This window comes from Carcharhinus amblyrhynchos, chromosome 5 (assembly GCF_965287045.1).
Source record: "Carcharhinus amblyrhynchos chromosome 5, sCarAmb.v2.hapA, whole genome shotgun sequence".
Taxonomy (NCBI): Eukaryota; Metazoa; Chordata; class Chondrichthyes; order Carcharhiniformes; family Carcharhinidae; genus Carcharhinus; species Carcharhinus amblyrhynchos.
The window spans coordinates 47883789-47908877 of NC_137328.1; the positions used below are offsets into that span (position 1 = coordinate 47883789).

General features: G+C 43.7%; 1 protein-coding gene and 1 pseudogene across 1 annotated transcript in view; both read left to right on the forward strand.

Annotated features, from left to right (window-relative positions):
- Nucleotides 1–25089, forward strand: part of LOC145343014 (A disintegrin and metalloproteinase with thrombospondin motifs 19-like) — a 414592-nt gene that overhangs the window by 269746 nt on the left and 119757 nt on the right. Inside the window, exon 15 of the mRNA XM_080188739.1 lies at nucleotides 6210–6330. Coding sequence (XP_080044865.1) covers nucleotides 6210–6330 — 121 coding nt within the window. The remainder of the gene's footprint in view (nucleotides 1–6209; nucleotides 6331–25089) is intronic.
- On the forward strand, nucleotides 11636–11813 carry LOC145343611 (U2 spliceosomal RNA; annotated as a pseudogene).

Here is a 25089-nt window from a genome sequence, read left to right on the forward strand (position 1 = left end):
CCACTGTTGATTGTCAGAAAAACCCATCTGGTTCACCATTGTCCTTTAGGGAAGGAAATCTGCAGTCCTTATTTGCTCAGGCCTACATGTGACTTCAGAGCCACAGCAATGTGGTTGACTTTCAGCTGCCTCCTTGGGCAATAAATACTGGCCAGCCAGCGATTCCCATATCCCATGAATGAACAAAAAAAAATCTTCAGAAGTGAAGAGTAAATCCGTGAAGGTCAGCTGGAGGCTGCCGCAAGCTTTTCACTCCCATTGGTCCTGAATTACTCTGAGACACTGGAGGCTGAGGACAGAAGCTTAAACACCACAAAGGCATGAGGAGAGACAAACACATCCTGTATCCATCAGAAGTGACAGAGGAGCATGCGTGGACAGGCCTACAGTTTAATGATGGCTTCCTGAGTACCCTCCTCCAGGCTGCCAATGAACAGCAAAAGCTTTTCTTCCTGTGGAGTGGAAGAGGCTACCTGCCACTCAGACAAAGAAAGCCTGGATAGAGATAGGAGATGGGGTTGTACATAGTACCTAGCAGCAATGCAGGGAAAGACTGGATGATTTTCTACATCCTGCAAGGGTGAATGAGGAAGCTAACTGTGAATGCACTCATACAACTTTTTAATAAACTCGTGGGACATGGGCATCACTGCATCGCCAGCGTTTATTGCCCATCCCTAGTTGCCTAAGGAGAATTTAGAGTCAACCACATTGCTATGGCTCTGGAGTCACGTGTAGGCCAGACCAGGTAAGGACGGCAGATTTCCTTCCCTATAGGATATTTATGAACCAGATTATGAGAGGGTGTGCATGTGGCAGGCAGAGGAGGAGTTTGTCAGAGATGTGGATTTGTGTTTCTCACTCAACACCCTGCAAAGTTCTCAGGATTTAGGATATGATGCTTGGAAGGTTTATCTACAAGGAGAGTACAATAGAGAGGTCCAGAGATGATAAGATACCTATGTTAGGAGCTGATCCATCCAAATAAAGAACTCATCAATCTCCCATTGTCTCAGAGGAGCTCACCGCGCTGGCACCATGTGTCATATGTTGCATGTCTGTATCTGTGATGCGTTTACTTTTACTCAGTGTTCCTCCTCATTGTTGCGTTGCAGCCAGCTGACTTATTTCTTCAGCGGGTCACTCAATGACCTGTGCAGGTATCGAAGGCAAGAGTCCATTGTTAACCTCTGAGAAGGAGTTAACTGCAGAGAGTACACTGTCCCATCCTCCTTCTGCAAGCACCACCAGCTCAGATATTGGCTCCTTGATCACATGCCAGCCAAAGCAGTTGCACCTACTCACTTGTACATTGAACAATTACTGGACTAGTAGTCAGAGGCTGTGACAATCTATCCTCTAACTTCTGGAGGAGGATGGGAGACCAGGAAGATGCTGAGCTCCAGACATATCTCATAGAATCCCCTATAGTGCAGAAAGAGGCCATTTGGCCCATTGAGTCTGCACCTTACCATGGTGCACAGTTGTTAGCACTGCTGCTTTACGGCACCAAGGACCTGGGTTCAATGTGATCCACTGCTGATCCCTGAAAGGATCAAGAGGCACAGACATTTTGGAGTAACATAGATACCATTACCTCCAGCACCACAGGCATTGGATGGTCATCCAGTCAGTTAGAACTGATCTCCTGAACAATCATGTTGCAGGTGGATATCTCCACTCCCCTGGAGAGATGGAGCCTTCTGTGACACTGGCAATTGGTTCTTTGAAAGGAATTGATGTGCTGCCTGTCTCCCAGGTAGTGTTGTCTCTTTGAGCATACTTGTTCATGCTCCCTTTGTTGACCCTTTGGCTTTTCAATGCCACCGTGATGCTTCTGTTCCTGGCAACCAGTTTGTTGCAACCCAGACAAGCCGCCCTCCTGTCCTTCCTTCCCCTTCTCTCATCATCACTGGGAGGAGCCGCCACTGGAGTGCATGAATCCCTTGACAACTTTGGCTTCTGTCACTGCAGACTGCCTTTTTATAGCTCCTGCCTAGTTCCAGGGCACCTTCACAGATATCCCCTTCAGTAGCTTAACAGCAAACCTGTCCACAAAGTCATTAGAGGGCAACTTCATTGCCCACTCAGCTGCAGCCTCCTACTTCTCAATGTTCTCCTCTGGCACTGTCATTTATCTTGCCCAGGAGCTTGTTGGATCTCCCTGCCTACAATTGCTGTCCACCCGTGCAACCAGTTAAATTACACAGGCTGCTTAAAATGTCACTGAATTGCTGCAGCTACTGTGTAATTGACTTTAAATTAACCTCCAGCTTTTTGGCCTGTTCGCCTTTCTTTATTTTGGAACATTATATCATTAACATACGGAAGGATCTGGGCGTGCAGGTCCACAGTTCCCTAAAAGGGGCAACACAAGTGGCCAAGGTGATTAAGAAAGCATATTGCATCCTTGCCTTCATTAGCCAGGGCATTGAGTACAAGAATTGGCAAATCATATTGCTGTTATAAAACCTCAGTTAGGCTCCATTTGGAGTATGATGTGCATTTCTGGTTGCTACACTACCAGGAGGACGTAGAAGCCTTGGAGAGAGTGCAAAGAAGGTACACCAGGATGTTGCTTGGTCTTAAGGCTGTTGGCTATGAGAAGAGGTTGAATAAACTAGGATTGTATTCACTGGAAAAGAGGAGGCTGAGGGGAGACTTGATAGAGCTCTACAAAATTATGAGAAGCATAGACAGGATGGATAGTCAGAGGCTTTTTCCCAGGATGGAAGTGTCAGTTACAAGGCGGCACAGGTTCAAGGTGAAAATGGGAAAGATTAAGAGAGATGTGCAGGGGAAGTTTTTCATACAGAGAGTGGTGGGTGCCTGGAATGCGTTGCCAGAGGAGGTGATGGAAGCAAGCACATTAGCAACATTTAAGAGGCATCTGGATGGGTACATGAATAGGGAGGGAATAGAGGGATATGGCCCGAGTAAGGGCAGAAGGTTGCTTTTTAGTTTAGTTAGGGCATTGTGATGGCCCCAGGCTTGGAGGACCGGAGGGCCTGGTCCTGTACTGTGCTTTTCTTGTTCTTTCTTTGACATCATCATGCCCAGTTTTATGTTAGATCGGGAGGAATACTAGTCCGACTCCCAATATAAAACTCTGTACGTATTGGAGTAGTTCCCACTATTCATCAGAGATCAATCAAACCAGCGCAAAAGATCAAATCATTTCAAATGCAATTTATGTCCAGTACAAATCGAGTATCCACGATCTCTTGTGCTGGTTTCAAAAGCATTATACGCTGGAACTGGCCCTGCCCAGAATAACTAGCCACAAGTCCCAGATGGAATAAATCACCATGGCGGTTTTCCACTAATTGTATCCATTTGCCGTCCTTTGAAGAGGCTCTTAAAATGAAGGGTTTTTTTTAGGTGTGAGGCAATAATATGCACCTGTTAAAAGTTTTAACATACTAAATATTTAATTTTCTAAGAAACTAAGAAACTCATTCACATCAATGTAATTAGTAAAGGGTTCTGTACAATCTCTTTAAAGTCAATTTCAGTTATTTAAAATCAGGCTTTTTACAGTTGATAGACGTATTAAAAACTCTTATTTGTTGCAATATACCCATTTTCAGTAATAATAAAACTACACCAAGTTACCACTCTTAAGTGGATCAAGGAATATTTTTAATGCAAGGAAATGGATTGCACTCTATTATATGTAGGCTGGGAGTCAACAGCGAAGAAACCTTTTGTGAGGTTTGCAACTGGCATGTGGTCAATCACAAGTCTCTCAGGCGATTTTTTTTTAGTGCAATCAGCTCTGCAGCAGAACTCAGCGCATATCACAGAGCTGATATGGGAATTAACATTTCCACATGATTAGCAGGTCAGGATGGTATTCTCCAAACCCGATAGCATCACACTTCTCCCCCTGCCAGGAGTGGTTCCCACAGCGACATTTACAGCTACTCCCCATTGATGGGGAGCAGGCACCCTCACCCCACTGGTAGGGACTGACGTCATTGAGGCCCTCCTAGGAGGTTGGAGGCAAGGGCCAGTCTGGCAATGCCAGCATAACACTCTGGCACTGCCCAAGGGGAAAACTGGCACTGTCCACTGGAAACCTTGGCACTGTCCACTGGGCATTGGGCAATGTCAAGGGAGTGGCGCTAGACGGGGCAGGGCCTAATTTGGGGGGAGACCCACTGCCACTCTGCAAATGGGATCAGTGGGAGAGGGAAGGAATAGGGCAATTGGGGTTGGTCACTGGTGGGCATGGGGGAGGAGTTCAGGACTGGTCATTGGGTTGAGGGAGGTGGAGGGGGTCAGGGCTAGCCATCGGAAGGGATGATCTAGATCAGGACTGGCCTGGGCGTGGAGATCGGGGCTGTCCCGGGAGGGGGGGTTGGGTTGGGGCTGTCCCAGAGGCGGGGACTTGGGGCTGCCCCAGCGGGTGTCCAGTAGGCCAGCGATTGGGGGGGGAGAGGGGGGAAGGCTCAGGAAGGCCAGCAATTGGGAGGCCAGTGATGGGGGGCCGGGGCAGTGCAATTGTGCCAATGTCCGCACTGACATCTTGGCACATGCAGAGTCACCCACTGAGCCCTATGCTGCCGGCCTCTCAGGCAGGAATAGGCCCTGCCCAGCACTTTCCAGCGTGCTTCACAGAGTGTTAGAGATTCATTCAGGTAAATATGCCCAAAAAACGGGCAGGAAATTCTCCCGTTTTCCCACCCGTTAGCATTTAGATTTCTTTTGGGAGAATCCCGGCATGCTGTTTCATGGAAGACTTTATAATTGTGATTATGTAAATGAATTTGAGCAAAATTTAACCATAACTTTACTTTGGAAAACCAACACAACCTTAGTTGCAATTTTCACCCTGATTGGCACCTAAAGGGGAATTGTTACCCCAATATACATAGCTCCCTCAATTCTTCCTTTCTGAAAAATATTTGCATTTTATTACAGATAAATGGAATTTGGTTGGCACTGGATGCTGTGATTGTGTGTTTACAGCTTTGACGAAATTAGTTAATTAGTGGTGGTTACATAAAGTCCAATTTCAATATTCACAAATTCTGCCCTTTCTCTGCAAACAACTGCTGGCAGAGGAGAAAAATAGAAGCACTGCTGTGTGCATTTTGGATGTGCCATCTGGAAGCAGGTTCCAGAGGCAACAGGAGCCATATCCCAGACTGGGCCTTTGCCAACTCTGGTTGCTGCCAATAGAATAAGGAGTCTCATAGCGAGCAAGCATGAACAGTTCTGGCTTTTAGCAACAGGAAGGTGTATAGTGCAAAACCCATCATAACAAATCTGGCCTTGAGCTGCCATGGAGCATTTGCCAGTCTGAGCAAATGATATATATGCTACAGCTAAGACTGAGGGAGGCAGGAGGAAATGAGACATCCCTTTCCTCTGACCCACTTCAATCCAACCTGTTGTCTACATACCACCAATATTCAGTTCTCATAGCTAAAGGAAACACATAATCATGTGACAAACATAAATGTCTTATCACCCTTCAAAAGTAATTGGTATCCAAACCTCATCTACACCTGTATTGGACTGCAATGATGGGTGCCCTGATACAACTTTTCTGCTCACGTGAAGTCTGCTTTTGAAGGAGGATCTTAACCTGATCAATGCCCAGTGCTACCTAAATGAATAGAATGGTATAAAATCCTATTTTAACTGGGCAGCCAGAGTAAGGGGAGCGCTAAGGCAGGTGGCAAACTGTCCTGACCTCAGCAACATGAGGCCCAGGTTGGAAGCAGCAGGTGGCTGAGGGTGAGGGTGGGAGCGAAATTTCAGATGGTAAGAGGCTAAATTTCTCTCAAGGGACCAGAAGAACACTTTGGCCCTCCTGGTCTCATAAGGAAAGTAAAGTTTAATGAAACAATACAAGGTTGGACAGATTCCAAACCTAATTCTTCTTGCTTGGCTTGCACGTTTAAAGGACCATCTTGTTCCCATTGTGTATCATTCCCATCCACTCAGAAGATTAGGTTAAAATAGGAAACTGAGAAATGAACGGAATCTATTTGGGTAGGTTTCTGAGATTACTTTAACTATCTACCCAATTTCCACCTGGTGAACAATGTTAACTTCATTTCTAAAGGTTCTCTATATTATATATGTATATATATACATGAAACTTCAGTTATCACATAAACTCTAATGTGTTATGATTTAAGCAAGTGGGAAAAGTATATGTAATTCAACAAAATATATTGTTTTATTTTCCGCAGAAAATTGGTTGTGATGGCATATTAGGTTCCTCAGCCAGAGAAGATCATTGTGGTGTGTGCAATGGGAATGGAAGATCATGTAAAGTCATAAAAGGAGACTTTAATCACACCAGAGGAGCAGGTATGTTTTCTTATGCTGTAAACTATTTACAATTGAGTGACTTACTTTGTGAATTAGTGTTATCTGTGTTCCAAGTGATGGATGAAATGGCTTCTGCTCATGAGCCTTTATGCACCAATGATTATCTCATATGTCACATGCCAATGACGAGCCACATTGCACAAAGGCACTTCTCCAAACATGCCCCTTTTTCATAGAAAGAGAAAAAAGAAGGTGCACTGTCATTTATAGTTGCAAGCCAGGCACATGTATGTCTATGTTGAAAACCGTCATCCACGTACAGAAACCTCATTCCAGTCTTGACCCATTTCCATCTGTCCCTACACATGCGTTACACACATCATCTCTAAGGCAATCAGTTCTTCTAATGCATGCAGGTTGTTACGAGCTGTTCACCTGGTGCCTGCTTGTTCCTGGGGTGATGATGTCTCTTCAGGGCATGTTGTTGCTTTGGTAAGTGTTGCAGTTATGGAAATTCTTATTGCTGATACATTGCCTTTGCTGGGAAACAATTAATCCCTGAAACTGGTGGTCATTCAGTCCCTTGTGAGGCTGGTGAAATCATGTCTTACTCACCAGCTGCCTGCAGTGAAGGAGCAGCTTCTCTTGTTGTACATGTCAGTCTGGTTACAATGATACGTCTGGTGGATTATTTTCACTGTGTACAGTCAAACTGACCAATTCTCTACACAATTCCCAAGTTGTTAAATGGGCTGCCTTTTGTTGAGAGCATTGAATGTTTGCATTCTGAGTGGCTCTCCAATTCTCATTCTCAGCTCTGGCAATGATTTGGCAGCTTTATCAAAGCGAAATGTTATTATCTGTTGTTTCACTTTGGCTTTGTCACTCTCTTCTGGCTTTAGTAGTGTTTTAACTATTGGAAGAATAGTTTGGGTCCAGCTTGATATTAGTTGCTGAACTGGATGCTTTCCATGGCCTCAGCAGATGTGTTTCTCCAATTTAAGATTGCCTTGCACACACTTATGCTGGATCTAGTCAATATTTTCATGGTCATAGAACCCCACGGTGCAGAAGGAGGCCAGTTGGCCCATTGAGTCTGCACCGACAACAATCCTTCTCAGCCCTGCCTCCATAACCCCATGCATTTACCCTTGCTAGTCCCACTGACACTAAGGGTCAATTTAGCATAGCCAATCTATCTAACCCACACATCTTTGGACTGTGGGAGGAAACCGGAGCACCCAGAGGAATCCCAAGCCGACACAGGGAGAATGTGCAAACGCCACACAGACAGTGACCCAAGCTGGGAATCGAATCTGGGTCCCTGGGGCTGTGAGACAGCAGTGTAACCACTGTGCCACCATGTCAGCCATTTGGCAATTTTCAGCGTTGCCTCATTCATTCCATTTGACTGGAGATATTGGGGAGATGATGTGTGGTACTAAACCCCCAAGCATTTACAAAGTGCCTGAATTATTCACTCATGAACTGAGTGCCTTGTTGTTCATGACAATGTTAGCAATGCTATAATGACTCTCAGGCACTCCATGATCCCATTCCTGACAGCATATCCAAGTGATGAATAAAATAGCCTCTGCTCCCAAGCCTCTAAATTACAAGAATTACAATAGGTCACATGGCTATGGCAAGTCACATTGTACAAGGGCACTTCTCCAAACAATAGGGAAGATATGTTTGTGTTGAATGTAGCAAATTCTATGAAAATGCACAGAAAGAGTTCATTTCCAATTTTCCATGCTTCTTCCACAATAACAACAGCTTGCATTTATATAGTGCCTTTAATGTAGTAAAACATCTTAAGGTGCTTCATAGGAGTGCAGTCTTCCAAAAATTGAAGCTGAGCCAAAGAAGGAAATAGTAGACAGATGGTCAGAGGTAGATTTAAGGAGTATCGTAAAGGAAGAGAGAGAGAGATATAAGTAGAAGAGGGGTAGGAAGACAATTCAGGGGCTTACAGACTAGACAACGGAAGACAGAGCCTCCAGTGATGTGATAAAGGAAGTATGGATGGACAAGGGACAGAGGAATTCAGTGTTTGGAGAGTTGCAGTGTTTGGATAAGTTGCTGAAATAATGAGAGACAAATAAAGGAAGAGATTTGCTCCCTAGAATGAGAATTTTAAGATTGAAGCTTTAGTAGACCAATGAGTGAGAAGTTTTGACTGTGGAATAAGTGAAGTGTTGGCGACACATTGTTTTGAGGGAGCTTTATGTTTGGACATACAATATTATTTTACCAGCGCTTCAGCTAACTGATACTTGTACGTTTGACCCTAGGTATGTATGAAGAACAAAACACTACTTGGGCAAAACTGAGAATAACTAATGCATCATAATTAGCAGTGTGTTGCAGCTTGCATATTGCACTACAGTCAGTTAGTGTTGATACTGTTCCTGGCACAGTTATCTGTTTTAGCCACCTGACTGAAATTATAGTTCATGTTTCAGCTTGATGACCATTTGATCAGAGCTGGGAGTTCTGTTCTTATGAAAGATCATAGGCTTGAAATGTTAACTCTGTTTCTCTCTCTTCAGATGCTACCTGATCTTTGTGATATTTCCAATAATTTTTGTTTTTAGTTCAGATTTCCAACATCCACAGTATTTTGCTCTTCTAAAGTTATAGTAATCACTCCACATTGACATCAATCATTAGAAAGAATTAGATATGCCATAATGAACTTTTTATACAATTCAACTGGTTGAATCCTTTTTCATCAGAGAACAGTGTTATAATGCCAGACTTTCTAAACAACTTTGGCTTTACATTATATTTGAACAGTATGACACTTTTGATTTACATGCATTCCCCACAAAGCATGAATCAAGTTCTGTGAAGTCACCTTGTTTAATGAGTAACTCAAAATAATTACTTCATGTCATGCGTTTCATTACAATCTGCTGTCAAATTGAGAGCCTGTTATGATTTTTATCTGAAATGCTGGGGGCTACTAGAATATTGAATAAAGCAGCATGTCATGCAAACTGTTGGATTAGATTAATAAATTACTTTATATGTGACGTTTTGAAGATTGTAATACTAATGTTCCTGTGTTTGTTAACATAGATTGCAACATTTCACAGCACAACATTTTTTTACTTTACTTTATTTACTTACTTTATTAAATTGTAAAGTCACTGGTGTTACTAACTGCACTTTTTCACTTTTTTGTTGTGAACCCCTCTGATGTTAAATGCGAGGGTATCCCAAAATCGAAAAGGAATGCCAGTTCATTATGGTGTATGTATTTGGTATTTTGTGAGGAACGATGTACAACTCAGTAAGGAAACAGTCCAGTTGTTATGCAGACAATTATTAAAAAAACATTTATTAACCTAAAACAAAACACACACGACAAAAATGGAAAAGGTGCCCCTCCTCCAAACTGGGCACTTTACAGCCTTTCAGACTGAACAATTAGTTCAACAACTTCAGAGTATGCATTCTCTCCTCCACCCCATTTCCATTTATTTTATTTCATATTGTTTCTTTTTTACATCTGATTCATCCACTTCTTTCTCTTTTCCACTTCTCCATTCCTGCTTCCCCCCACTCCACACTTTTCAGACCAACTGCCTTAGCATCTGTACCACTGTTCTATCATTCACACATTCTGATCACGTAACGGACATTTTCAGCACCTCTCTCAACTTTCTTCATCCTCATTTACATTCCTTTGATCAATTACAGCCACCACCCCCCCCCCCACCCCATCCTCATAGTATAAATCTCTCCTGATTTTCTTTGCTCTTAGCTCTGACGAAGGGTCATCCAGACTCAGAAGGTTGGCTCTGTTCTCTCTCATGTAGAGATACATGCGTTGGACTGGGGTAAACACAGTAAGAAGTCTCACAACACCAGGTTAAAGTCCAACAGGTTTATTTGATAGTAATCCCACAAGCTTTCAGAAACGGTGTTCCTTTGTCAGGTGTGTGGAAGGTGTGTGTCAGAACCTTTGACACACCTGACGAAGGAACATTGTTTCCGAAAGCTTGTGGGATTACTATCAAATAAATTGGTTGGACTTTAACCTGGTGTTGTGAGACTTCTTACTCTGTTCTCTCACTGCTTTTTGTTTCAGATTCCAGCATCTGCAGTATTTGGTTTTATCTTATGCATTGAGGTTAGGTTGACATGAATTCAAGGCAGTAATTATTTAGCAAACTTCCTTCAAGCCTTTCATCAGGAAATAATCAAAAAAGGTTACACTGGAAGTCATTTGTATTGTAAAACTGATTACAAAAGACAATTGGAAATGGTCATAAATATTGTTACAAAGCCACACAACTCCCATTAACCTTTTCCTGTGGCTTCTTGCTGCGTTGTTAAAGAATACTGCATGCCCTAATGATTCTGTTTGAAAGTATGTGGGTTTTTGCAGGTGTAATGGTCTGGATTTTCATTTTGGGGTGGATCGTGGGACTCTGAAAATTTACTAGCTTGGTACACCTGCATCTGGAGGAAGTGCCTCAAATGGTACAACTTGCATTCCAGTGAGGTGGGTGCATGCTGAAGTCATGTCTATCACTCTCAGGGATTAGAGGTGGCCACAGAGTCTGCCAAGCGCCAAGGAAATCTGGTTAGGAGGCCCACCTTAATTTTCTGGGACTTTGCCCCAGTTGTACTGTTAAATACTATGCCCTCTAACCCTCACATCCTCTTTGCCCTCACCACCCACTCCCATGTCCCCTACCTGCTCCCAATGGCCTCCATGCCACCCTATGCCCCTTCACCTATCCCTTAATGCCTCTCATACCATCCATGCAAACCCATGCTCCTCAGCCTACCCCCAATGGCCCCTCATACTTTCCATTTCAACTATGACCCTTCACCCAACCTCAGTGATCCTTTATACCCTCCAAGCAAACTCATACCCCTTCAACCATCCCAAAACACCCTCATACCTTCCATGCAAACGCATGCCCCTCCACCCATTCCAATGACCCCTTCATACACACCATACAAACTCATGCTCCTCCACCCACCCCAATAGCCCACCATGTCACCTAATGCACATTCACCGTGTATGCATTCTACACAGAACGAGTGAATCCTATAGTGACAATGACATGTATGGAAAAGCTTAAAAAAACAGCTATTCATAACTTAATTTTAAAAACCTGCTCCGTAAATGTGGTAGTCAACCAAACCTTTTAAGTATAAACATCAAAAACTATAGGCCTTTGATACCTCTTTATCTTATGTAACTAAACATTGGCAATGTTTATCTAAAAGTGTGAGTCAGTTCCCTTTTGTACACCTGGTTCAAATAGCTAATGGAAGTCTGGGCTCTCAGGCAAATCTCATTGTGCATATTTGGTTGAGTGCTTCTCAACCTTTTGGCTAAGATCAAGTGTAGTATCTGTTCTTAAAATCAAGTGTAGTATCGACATGCTGCACTTGGTTGAAGTCATTAGGTTACATTTCAGCTTCATTTGAAGCAATTTTTTTAAAGCAGCATCTTGGCCTTTTGGCTAACATGCAAATTAGATCAAGCCCAAGACAGGAGGTGAGAGTCCTGTCTTGTCAGCTTGGATCGGGAATGTCCCAAATTGTTGGGACTCTGAATTGGCTTTTATTTGACTTGATTGGATTGGAATAAAGTAAACAAAAAAAAAAATTTGGTTGAGTGCTTTGAAGAGATCTCATCATCCCATGCCAATCATTGAAGAAATTTTGCCACAATTTGCCGAGGCAAATATCCTTATCACTCAACATGTGAAGTGTAGATGCTGGCAAGTGAAGTTGAATGAATGGAGCACTTTCCTGATTCATTTTGGATGTTATTTGGTAGGTACAGGTGGTTATACATGTCTTTTAGCATTCCTACTGCTCTGGAAGAGTGTCAAGACAGACAGCCTGAATTAGTCAATGGTGATGCAGGAGTGTAAGTGATTGTGGATGATCTGTTAGACTGGAAATGTCAAGATCTGAGGGACAACCGCATTGCAGACCGTGCCCAGAATCTAGAGAGACTGCCAGATAAACCTCGCCAGATGAACCTGAAGCTGAACGAGATAAAGCTATAACTGAAGATGGCTGGTCAAATAAGTAGGCCGTGTACTGACAGCCAAAGTGGTTCGCCTTCACTCTGATGAAGTGAGAGCTGTAATAGAGTTGCAGCAACTAACAGATGTGACGGCAGTTCAACAATTTGTTGATGACAATGCCAGTGCTGAGGTGCTACAATGTCAGCAATTAGTCACTCTGCAGTGTGATGCCAGAGAAATGGGAGCAACGCTCATGCAGCAAGGACAATCTGTTGTGTTTGCGACCCGATATGCAAACTGAACAACACAATATTGATCGAGAAAGTGTGCCTGGCTATTGACTATGATTGTGAGCATTTTCATCAGTATTTGTTCAGGAGAGATAAAGTGACGGCACAAGCCATTTCAACACATCCATCTCAAATTACTTTTATCTGCTCTGAAGCATTTGCAAAGGTTGATATTTAATTTGCTGAGGCATTATTTGGAAGTGAGGTACAGGCAGAGGAAGTAAATGTACATCACCAATATGCTGTCAAGAGTTGTGCTCCCTTTGAAGGAACTTGATGATTCTAGTACAGAATGTGAAATCTTCCAGATTCAACAAGAAGCAATTGGACAACGCGCTCTGAAAGTCATTAAGCCAGCAGCAACATTGAATCTAACAGAAAAACATCTTGCTCAGGTCAGGTACACATGAACAAGATGAAACCCTCCAAGTGCAGCAGGAAGTAGTGATGAAAGGGTGGTCTGAAACTATCAAGGACACACTTGTTACTATGAATGCATTGGGCGTAGAGAGATGAAGTGATTGTCTAAGATGGCACCTTGTATGAAGGAACTGATATCATCATCCCAAAGGAGATGAGAAAAGAGGTACTGAAGTACATCCATTCAAGCCATCAAGGAATGGAATATGGCAGCATATAGGTTTTTCCAGCATTTTCAGTTTTTATTTCAGATTTCCAGCATCCACAGTTTTTTGCTTTTTTTAAAGGAATTATGTCTAATCTGAGGAAGGCCAATTAGTCAAAAGTGAGAAATTAAATGAAGGGCTACATCAGTCAGTACAGTGCTTGTAGTGAACACCAAGCTAAGAAAGCTGAAAAGATGCTCATGACTCATGAGATTCTGGACAACCATGAATGAATCTTCAGGTAGGTTACTTCAGTCTCTTTGAAACTGACTATATTTTCACTGTAGACTTCTAGTCAGACTGCTGGAAGTTAGACATGCTAATATTGAAGACTACCAATAGGATGTAGAATGCCTGAAAGTACACATCAGTTATCATACATTCCTGACGTGCTGAGTGACAAAGGCCCTCAGTTCATGACTGAAGAGTTCAGACACTTCATGAATAATTGAGAAATTCAGCAGTACACATCATCTCCACACTCTTCCCAGCCAAATGGAAAGGCTTGGCAGTTGTGAAAATTGCCAAAGGAATTATCGAAAAAATCAACTAGATTCAGCGTAGGTGTGTTCAAGGCAATTCTAGATTGGAGAAACACACCTACTGAGGGCATGGAAGATAGTCCAATCCAGTTACTAATGTCAAGCTGCATCCAATCTACTCTTCTATTGGATAAAAACCTACTGAAGACAAGTAGTAATAGGACTAAGTGACAAAATCAAGTGAAATATCAGCCAAATTTCAATTTGATCGAATTGTCAAATCTTTGCCACAGCTGGGAATTGGAGAACCAATCAGACAATAAACATTCCTTCTACTTCAGCAATCCCTCACAGTCGAGGATGACTTGCTTCCAATCCAGGGAAGAGGGTTCTGCTGAATAGTTCAATCCTGGAACTGCAGACTCTGCCACAGGTTTGGCAGGTGGTGTTTGATGCGGTGGGTGGGCACTCTGAATTCTGCGCTCTCTTTCCACTGTTTATACTTGGCCCCTGCATGCTCCCCCTGTGATGCACGAGGTGATTGACACCTTCGGATGCTTTGTCTTCAATTTGAGTGTTCTAAGGCAAGCGATTCCCACATGTTGATGGGGATGTAATTTAATTTAGGAAGCTTTCAGACTGTCCTTATTACCATTTCCCTGCCCTCCCAGAGACCACTCGCCATTGCGGAGCTCAGAGTAGAGCACTTGTTACAGGAGTCTTGTGTCAAGCAAACATGTGTCAATGTGGCTCATTCATCGCAGCTTGTCGGGTATGCCTCAATACTGGGGATATTAGCCTGGGAGAGGAAACTCCCATGGGTATGTCTATTCTGTCAGTGAATTTGCAGGATTTTGCTGAGGCAATGATGGTGCTATCTCTTCAGGGATTTGAGGTCTCTGCTTTACATTGACCATATTTCTGATGCACGCAGGAGAGCGGGGACCACGGCTGCTCTGTGGTCCTTGAACTTGGTGCTGGATTTGAAGTCTTGGACTTTGAACACTCTGTTCCTCAGATGTCTGAAGACTGCACTGGCACTTTGGAGTCGATGCTGGATTTCACCGTAGATGTCTGCTTGTGCCAAAAGGAGGCTCCCGAGGTATGGGAAATGGTTCACATTGTCCAGGTGCTCACCGTGGATCATGATGGTTGGAGGCAGCTTTGTGTGGCAGGAGTGGGCTGGTAGAGAAACTTTGTCTTCCGGATGTTTGGTCTGACCATTTTCTCATATGCCCCAGTTGACGATTATTTGCAGCTCGGCCTCTGAGTGTACACATATGTAAGGTCTGCATACTCAGCTTCTTGAAAGAAGCTGGGATGTTCTTGGTTCTGACTTTGGAGGTTTCCTGCTTGTCTGGTAGGTTAGCTCTACTCCATTGGGGAATTTCAGGGTGGTGTGGTGGAGTGCTGCTGTGAGGAAGGTGGTGAAGAGTGTTGGTGCATTGATGCAGTCCTCTTTGACCCCAGTTTACACACACGTTGGGTCTGTGGTGGTTCCGTCGGTGAGGATCACGGCTTGTATACCATCATGGAGCAGACTAAAAATGGTGACGAATTTCTGTCCCAGCCAAATTTGAGCCTGGTCTACAATCCCCTCATGGTTGACAGTTCACCAACTCCACAAGGAACAGAATGACCACAAGTCTCAGAGATCAGTGGTGACTCAACAATGCAATGGACCAACAGCAACACTTGCCGTGGCAATGATACTCCCCAGAGAGACAACTTCACCCCAGGAGCAAACAAATACCAGATAAATAACCATTAACAACTCACAATTGTACTTTTAGAAGACCTGAACACTTTAAGGATCATGTCCTAGGTTGGGTTTAAGACCACTCCCTGAGGAACTCTTGTAATGATTTCCTAGCATTCAGATCATGACCTCCAACAACCACAACCATCTTCCTTTGTACTAGGTATGACTCCAACTGATGGAGAGTTTTCCCCAATTCCCATTGACTTCAGTTTTGCTAGGGTTTTTTGATACCATTCTTGGTCAAATGCTACCTTGCTGTTAAGGGCAGTCATTCTTGGCTCACCTTTGAAATTAAACTCCACAGCGCCTAATGATTGCCCAGTTTTGAGTTTCTGGATCTATCCCATATATCACGGAGGTAGTGTCATACAACATGATGGCAGACATCCTCACTGTGGAGATGAGACTCTGGGCGTGGTTTTACCATTAAACAGGCACAAAAACTTGAGGCCGTTAATGCGATCCATGCCCACATCCGTACAGGTGCCCACTTTACCAAGGTCGGAAAATGTCCACGATCCAATTTGCACCTGAAACGGGCACAATGGCGATTTAAATATATTTGTATGCATTTAAATTAAATTAATTGGCTGCCCACCCAACTTTACCAGCATTTCCCCCTTTACCATCGCGTTCATGCGTCCAGATTCAACGTGAAACAGACCTGATCAACAAAGGTCTGTTTCGGGCGCTCCAGCTTCTGAAGCGATAAGTTCAGAGCTTTCAGCGGCTCTCTAACTTGGATCTATGGTGGGTGGGGGAAGGAGGCTGGTCGGATCATTCTCAGGTGGGGACGGAGGGAGGCTGGACAGATCTTTCTCTGATGAGGGGAGTGGGGAGGAGGAGGAGGAGGTGGGTCAGATGTATCTCTGGTGGGGAGGGCAGAGGGAGACCAGCTCTTTGTCTGGTGGGGGGGTGGGGGGTAGGGGGGGTGCGGAGGGCAGGGGGAGGTCAGTTCATTTTCTGGTTAGTGTGGGGGGGAAGTCCAATCATTCTCTTGGGGAGGGGTGTTGGGGTGTAGGCCTGTCATTCTCTATTTGGTGGGGGGGGGCACCTGATCATTCTATGATGGGGAAGGCAATGGATCAGGGGGAACTGCTGCCATTCTGCGGGTGATCGGTGGGAGGGAAGGGGCAGGGGGGTCATAATCGGTCTGGGTAGCGGGGGAGTGGGTGGATAAGGAGGACAGTTATGTTATGGGGGTGGGGTGATGTCTGTGGGGGTCATCACTCCTGCTTTTCACTCCCAGGCCACTTTATCTGCTTTTTGCAATGTGACAAGGGTGCGTTTTTTCAAAAATCTTTTCACTGCACGTGCGCAGTTCAGAGCTCTGATTATTTCAGGCGCAATCAACCCCGCCCACAGAGCGATTCAGATTCGCTATTTATGTTTTAGGCTAAGTGCGCACGGGGACATCTGAGAACAGTTTTCCAAGTTGGATCTGAATTGCGTCCAGATTCAGCACTTAGAATCTAAATAGTAAAATCGGGCCCTTTGTCTCCACAGACCTGTCTCATGGTCACTGCTACCCAATACTACAATGAACAGATTCATCTGTGGCAGGCAGATGGTGAGGGTGAGGTCATGTATATTTTTCTGTCTTATTGGTTCCCTCTCTACCTGTCATTGACCCAGGCTACCAGCCACATCCTTTAGGATCCTATCAGCTCAATGTTGGAGCTATCAAGCCACTCCTGGTGATGGATGTTGAAGTGCCTCATCCAGAGCACATTCTGGATCCCTTCCCCCCTCCATGTTTCCTCCAAATGATGCCCAACATGGAGGAGTACTGATTCATCAGCTGAGGGAGTGGTGTGAGGTAATCAGCGGGGAGGTTTCCTTGCCCAGGTTTGAGCTGATGCCATTATTCTTATGGAGTCCAGAGTTAATGCTGAGAACTCCCAGAGCAACTCACTCATGACTGAATACCACTCTGCCTCCCGCTGCCACCTCTGCTGGGTTTGCCCTGGCCTACTGGTAGGGATGGTGATGGTGGTGTCTGGGACATTATCTGTAAGGTCTGATTCATCAGTATGAATATGTCAGGCTGTTGCTTGACGAGTCTGAGACAGCTGTCCCAATTTTCCACAAATCCCCAGGTGTCAGTAAGGATGAGTTTGCAGGGTTGACAGGGCTGGGTTTGGTATTGATGTTTCCATCGATTCTGTGCTTTGGTTGATTCTGGTGGTTGCCTGGTTTCATTCCTTTCTGTAGGCAAGTTGCAGCTGTATACAACTGAGTGGCCTTCAGTCACACGTAGGCCAGTCCAAGTAAGGTCGGCAGGTTTCTTTCCCTAACTTTTAGTTAGATTTTTACTTTATTCAATTTTCCACATTTGCCATGGTGGGATTCAAACATGGATCCCCAGAGCATCACCCTGGATGTCTGGATTACCACTCCAGCAACAATAGCACTGCCTCCCCTCCTTCACCCAGCAATAGTATTCACCCCTTCAGACTGCAGAACAGTGTGACAGAAGGTGAGTCGGGAGAGGAATGGGTGAATTCTGCCCGGGGTGCAAGGAGAAGCTGAGCACTGTCCAGGATGTAGGTGTTATACAGCTTTAATTTAAACACCTTCTAAGCATTCCTATTTAATGAGACAAAAAAGGACAGTAATTCAATTATTTCTTTATTTAACATTTCCAGTGTCAACTCAAACATAAACAGTTGCAATTCATTAACTCTTTACTGAACTTTAACTCTAACTAAACATTGACTTCTACTGAACTTTAACTTCAACTGCACTTTAACTGAATATCAACTTTAATTAAACATCAACTTTAAATATTTAATTGAAAATAGATACTACCGAGTTTAGGAAAAGCTTGGCCACGAAATGTCCTCGATGTAGAATCTAACTTCTTCTTAATAGAATCTAAGCATCCTTCAGGTCACAAATCTTCTTGCAGTGATTGATCTCCTTGTGTTATCGCTGCCAAACAAAGGCTCACATGTCTCTCTACCCACAATTCTCCACTTGCTTCCAGATGTTTCTCTGTCATCCTGTCAATGAATTGATCAGGAACCCCCAATTGCATTGTTCGATTTGGCCAATCGAATGCAGCCAGAATATCAAGGGTCACTTCAGATCTCACCTCGCTCGGCCTCTTGTTTACATTCCAATGCCCAGATAAGGAACACTGGCTCCAAAGGTCTGTACGGAACTCCTCTATGTCACGGACAAACTGTTAAAGTCTGACACCTTCTGTCCTTTGACAAATTTCAGGCCACTGGCCACAAGAAACCCCAGCATAGTGAAAAAACAACTTTAACTAAAAAAATCAGGTTTGCCTGATTGAAGATCTTCCAGCATTTTAAAAGTTAAAACAGCAGATCAGTCAGCCACAGCACTGTCCAGGGAGGGGTGAGAGTAAAGGGTAAATATGAGTTAACGTTGCCAGGATGAAGGGAGCTGAGTATTGCGGGGAGGCAGAGGGTGGGGGATCATTGTCGGGAAGTGGTGGTCGGGGGTATTTATTAGAACTGCAGCGGTTTTATACTTGCTATGAAATACTCTAAATAATTTAATCAGTGTCAAAAGCAAGGTCAATTCCTCTTCTTAGGCAGTCCCTTGCAGTGGAGACTGACTTGCTTCAACTTAAAAATGAGCTCTCCAGTGGCTGAGGAATCCAATGTGCACAGGTGTGGCAGTGGGTGGTTGGTTGAGTGCCCGGGTTGCCACATGCTCCTTTCACTCTCGACGCTTGGATTCAGCTTGCTCATGGTGATGACACCTGAGGTGTTCAGCTCCTTCCCGGATGCTTTTTCCCTACTTCGTGTGGTTTTGAGCCCAGGATTCCCAGGTGTTGAGGAGATGTTGCACTTTGTCAAGAAGGTTTCTGTTATACGTAGTCTACACCTCTGAGCAATAGGAGGGCGGGTATCATTACTACTCTGTAGAACATCATGCATACATGTGGATGACATGGTAGCACAGTGGTTAGCACTGCTGGTTCACAGCTCCAGAATCATAGAAACCATATGGTACAGAAAGAGGCCATTCAGCCCACAGACTCTGCACAATCCCACCCAGGCCCTACTCCCATATCCCAACATATTTAACCACTAATCCCTCTAACCTATGCATCTCAGGACGCTAAGGGCAATTTTAGCATGGCCAATCAACCAATCAGATATCAGCCTAACATCCAAAGATGTACAGATGAGGTTGATTGGGTTCGATTCCCGGCTTGGGTCACTATCTGTGTGGAGTTTACACGTTCTCTCCTTGTCTGTGTGGGTTTTCTCTGGGTGCTCTGGTTTCCTCCCACAGTCCAAAGAAGTGCGGGTTAGAATCATTGAAACCTTACAGTGCAGAAGGAGGCCACTCAGCCCATTGACTCTGCACCGACCACAATCCCACCCAGGCCCTACTCCCATATCCTTACATATTTACCTGCTAATCCCTCTAACCTAAGCATCTCACGGCTCTAAGGGGCAATTTTTAGCATGGCCAATCAACCTCATCTGTACATCTTTGGATGTTAGGCTGATATCTGATTGGTTGATTGGCCATGCTAAAATTGCCCTTAGCGTCCTGAGATGCATAGGTTAGAGGGATTAGTGGTTAAATATGTTGGGATATGGGGGTAGGGCCTGGTTGGGATTGTGGTCGGTGCAGAGTCAATGGGCTGAATGGCATCTTTCTGTACTGTATGGTTTCTATGATTCTAACATGAATTTAGCGTCGGGTCTGAGGTCCTGGTCTTCAAGCACTTTCTGAAGACTGGGCTGTCACACTGAAGGCGGTGTCTGCCTTTGTGAATATTAAGTTTCCAACTATGGAAAAGTGTTCCATATTGCCCAAAGCCTTGTCATGTGTTTGTTTAACTGAGTGACAGTGTTGTGTGTTGAGGGCAATTTGGTGGAGGACCTTTGTCTTATGCATGCTTAGAGTAAGACCAAAGCTCTTGTTCTTCTTGGTGAAGTTGCAATGATGTCTTGGGGCTCAGCAAGTTTGCACTGATGCACACCTTGAACTGCATATTGCAGTTCAATGACACAGGATGGGATCTGGCCTGCAGAGGGCAAAGGTTGAACAGATTACCATTTGCTCTACAGTATAGCTTCATTCCAATGGAAAACTTGCTGATGGGGAGATGGAGCATTGCAGCAAGGAAGATTGAGAAGAGCATTGGTGCAGTCAACACAGCCTTCTTAACCCCAATCCGAATGTGAATTGAGTCTGTGGTGGATAGACTGGCCAAGATCATGGCTTGCATGTCATTGTGGAGCAGGTGGAGGGATGGTGACATACCTTTGGGGGCAGCCAAAATGGAGGAGGACACTCCCTTATCCCTTGTGGTTCACAGTGTTGAAGCTTTGTGAGGTCAGAGAAAGCTATTTACAAGGTTTGTGTAGTTCCTGCATTTTTCTTGTAGCTGCCGTGTGGTGAAGATCATGTCTGTTGTGCTCCTTAGTTAATGGAATGCACATTGTGACTCTAGGAAAAGCTGTTTGGCCGCAGGAAGAAGGCAATAAAGGAGGACTCTTGCAATGACCTTCTCTGTGTCCAACAGCAGGGAAATGTCTCTATCGTTACTGCAATTGGATTTGTCACCTTTCTTGAGGATGGTCATGACTGTGGTTTCTTTGGGATCTCCTAGCATGTTTTCCTCCTTTCACATAAGGGAAATGAGGTCATATCTTTGCGCCCGAAGTGCTTCTCCACCAAGTTTTAGTACCTCAGCAGAAATTCCATCTGTTTCTGATGCCTTGTTGTTCTTGAGCTGTCAGATGGCCTTTTCTACCTCATGTGAGCTGGGGTTGTGCTAAGTTGATGGCAGCTGGAATCGAGGACATTTGTCTTGAAAATGGACTCTCTGTTATGGCATCTTTGAAATGTTCCTTCCAGTGGGCACTGACTACCTCTCAGTTCTTGTTGAGTAGCTCTTCGTTCTTGGCCAGCAGTGGGTTGGGGTCTTGCGCACTTGGGCTGTCGGTGTTCTTGGCTGTGCTAAAGAAACCTCGTGTCATGATTGTCAGCCAACTTCTGGATCTCCTGTGCTTTCTCCGCCCACCATCTATTCTTTAGGTTGGGGGTTCTTTTGCTGGACCTCAGCATTCAGGTGGGTATTGAGCTGTGTTCTTGCTCTCGAGTTGGGTTGCTGTTTCAGGTTCAGAAAAGCCTTGCACCTGTGGCTTATCAGCTCCTGGATCTCCTGGTCATTCTCAGTGAACCAGTCTTGGTGTTTCCCAGTCTAGTGACCCAGCTATCTCTCCATAGCTGCTGATCAGACCAGCCGTTGTTTATACTCAACATCTCTGGATCAGCAGGAGCTGTCAGGTTTGTAGTGAGGCGCTGGTTGAAAAGATCTCTCTCGTCAGGGTCTTTGAGTACCTCAGCATTGATTTTCCTGCAGCATCATTCCTGTTGCCGTCACTGCTTTTGGGCCATATTGATGTTGATCAGAGAACAGATTAGATTGCAGTCCATCCAGTAGTTGTCAGCTTGCTTTATGGCACAGTGTACAGATGTCCTTGTGATCCCTCATAGAGAGGATGACATTGTTGAGCAGATACCAATGCTGAAAGCAAGAGTGTTGCCATGAGGCCTTGTACTTGTCCTTCTGACAGAACAATGTCTTTGTTGTAACACAGCCATGTTCTAAGCATTTTGTCAGGAACAGGGTACCATTGGATGTTGGATTTCCCTATCCTGTCTCTGCTGATTGCACTTCCCCGGAGGTCTGTGTCCTTTCCAGCTTTGGCGTTGAAGTTACTGAGGAGGATCAACTTATTGCCCGTTTGGAGTTGGGCCAAGGATTGTTCAAGGGCCAGGGTAAGTATAACACAATCAGTCCACGTCTCCATGGTTCTGATAATCTAATCCTGCTGACATTGGAATCACGGAACAATCTGGCCAGGTTAAAACCGGTGGTCGGAAATTTGAACTTCCCTGGTAGATACCACAGATGTGTACATGTTAGGGCTTCCTCAGGTTCCCAACACAAGCAATGTAAATTGAGTCCAAGGCCTCTAGGCGTAATGGAAGATTTGAACCTAAGAATTGGTAAGTTAATAAAAGGATTTTTGAGCCAGCCAAGAGGTTTTGAATGTAAAAATTACAGGTCAGGAACATAACAAATCTTTTCTTACAAGGAAGTGATTTTTGTTTTGCACAGTTTTAGGAATATATTAAATGATGGATAATGCAAGTTATTGATGAGAAATCCAATGGAATGAAGAGATTGTGTATTTGTAATGTGACATGTTTTGAAAATATGTTGTGAATACATGATAGCAGATGGACTGGTTATTAACTAAATAATTACAACTAAATAGTTGGGTATTTTGCTGTGTGCTAATCAATTAAAAGTTTCAATGATATCTTACAGCAACCTAATCAAAACTTGATGAGGTGGACCATGAGCAATCTAACCCTCAGGTCTCTGTAAGAAATTAATCTTTGGGGTATATGTTTTATAATGCAACACAGATGGGATGTTTCATTCCTGCTGTCTGGCTTGTATGGGCTTCAGATTATTACAAATGCTTATTGTAGCTGATGCCTACTGCTATATTCCCAACAGAATAACAGCTATCGCAACGCATTATACAAACATGAGTAATTTGAAAAGCAACCACTACCGATAATGAAAGCAATGTTAAACCTAAAATAGTACTTGATATAGTAAAATGATCTTTACAAACTGTAGTTGACAAGTAGGAAATCTGTTGAGACATAGCAGTTGTCACTTAAGGTTGAAAATGTGCAGCAGGTGGTTGTAAATTAATTTACGTTACATAACCAATGATACAAATTGAGTATAAAGGCGATAGAAAGTAACATAGTGCTTAGGGATACAGCCACTGAACCAGTGCTTATCACAGGTGCATCAGTGCTTTGTTATGGTCATAATAAGCACAGTGGTAGAGTGGTTAGCACTGCTGCCTCACAGCGCCAGAGGCCTTGTTTCAATTCCTGGCTTGGATCACTGTGTGCATAATCTGCACGTTCTCCCCGTGTCTGTGTGGGTTTCCTCCAGGTGTTCCGGTTTCCCCCCCTGTCTGGTTAGGTGCATTGGCCATGCTAAATTCTCCCCCAGTGTATCAGAACAGGTGCCGGAGTGTGGCAACTTGGAGATTTTCACAGTAACTTCTTTGAGTTAGATCATCATGGTCCACTTCATCAAGTTTTGATTCATTTGCTGTAAGATATTATTGAAGCTTTTAATTGATTAGCACATAGTAAAATATCCAACTATTTAGTTGTAAAATGTAAGCCTACTTGTGATCCCCACTAAATAAAAATAAAGCAAAAGAGCATAAAGGCAATGGAAATGACTGCAAGATTGGCACAGGTGGTTCTTTGGTCTTTGGACTGAGATGAAGCGCTTTATAATTACCAAGTATTTGATATAATCACCCATTGCAACCAAACGCCCAACACACAAAGATCCATTTCTGTTGTCATAACCTGTTTAAGCATTTGCCTCGATACATTATTTCCCAGGACAAATAATTAAAATTTACCTCTCATTATCATTCCTGAGAACACAAGCATCTGATCCTCTGTACAAACTCGCCTGTCAAAGTTAATAAATGGAGGTTAAAGTACAAGGAAACAATCTTTAAACAGAGCTGCTTGATTACCTCACTGAAAAATAAGGCTTGCATTCATTTTTTCGTTAATATAGTGTTTCCTTTGGAATTTTCAGCAGCATTGTTCACTTATGGTAGACACTTGCATTTGGTAAGCAATTCTCGCAGGGCACAAGCTGATGGAAGGTTGTAGCTGCCAGAATTTTTTTAAAAATGCAGTAAATTTTCAAACATGCCACTGCTGTTCACCTGTTTTTTTTAACAGGGTATAATTAGAAACCCAGTATATGGTTTAATGGAAGCAGATTTTTAGCATGAATCTATCGAACCTCCCTCTTTTATTCTAAATCTTCTGCAAGAACAGAAGGATAAATGAAGTATTTTTTTCATATCTCAGCAGAATTCTGTAACCAAGTATTTTCACTGCCTAGTGCCCCATTCAGCAAAGTCAGTCGATAAAACAAGCTTTTTTTGTTTTCTGCTCATTTAAATCATGCATTTTTTATATTTGGAAGCAGGGCACATCCCTGAGTGTATCTGCTTGCAACATTTGAGAGGCATAAAGTCAATTGATGCTGCTACTTGAGATGGATGAGGTGGATAGAGTATAAACTTGCTGGAGACACTTCCTCCATAATCTTGAAGCTTTTATGCAATAGGCAACAAACTGTTAATAAATCATGTTGAGGGAACCTTTATAAAGGTCAGAAAAAAGTCTCTTGCACAGCTATGTGGTAAACTTATTGGTAGGTACCTATACCCAGAGTTCTTCCTGGCTTCAGTGCTTTTTATCATACTAGTTTAATAACTATATTACAGGACTGTTTGGGTTTCTGTAAAATTTAATTGCAGGATGTTTACGTGGTTGTCCAAAGAAAGAGAAGCTTCTCCGTCATCATTTTCTGCTTTATTTAATGTGTTTATAATCAAGTCCAGTTCTCAGTCAGGTCAAGCTGGCATCTGAACGTGGACTAATCATTGACTTAATGTTGAAATTAAGATCTGGATTTAACTTGAGGGATCTATAGTCTGGTTGAACTGTGCTAGCCTTTGCCTTAAGGTACATTCAGACAACCCTTCT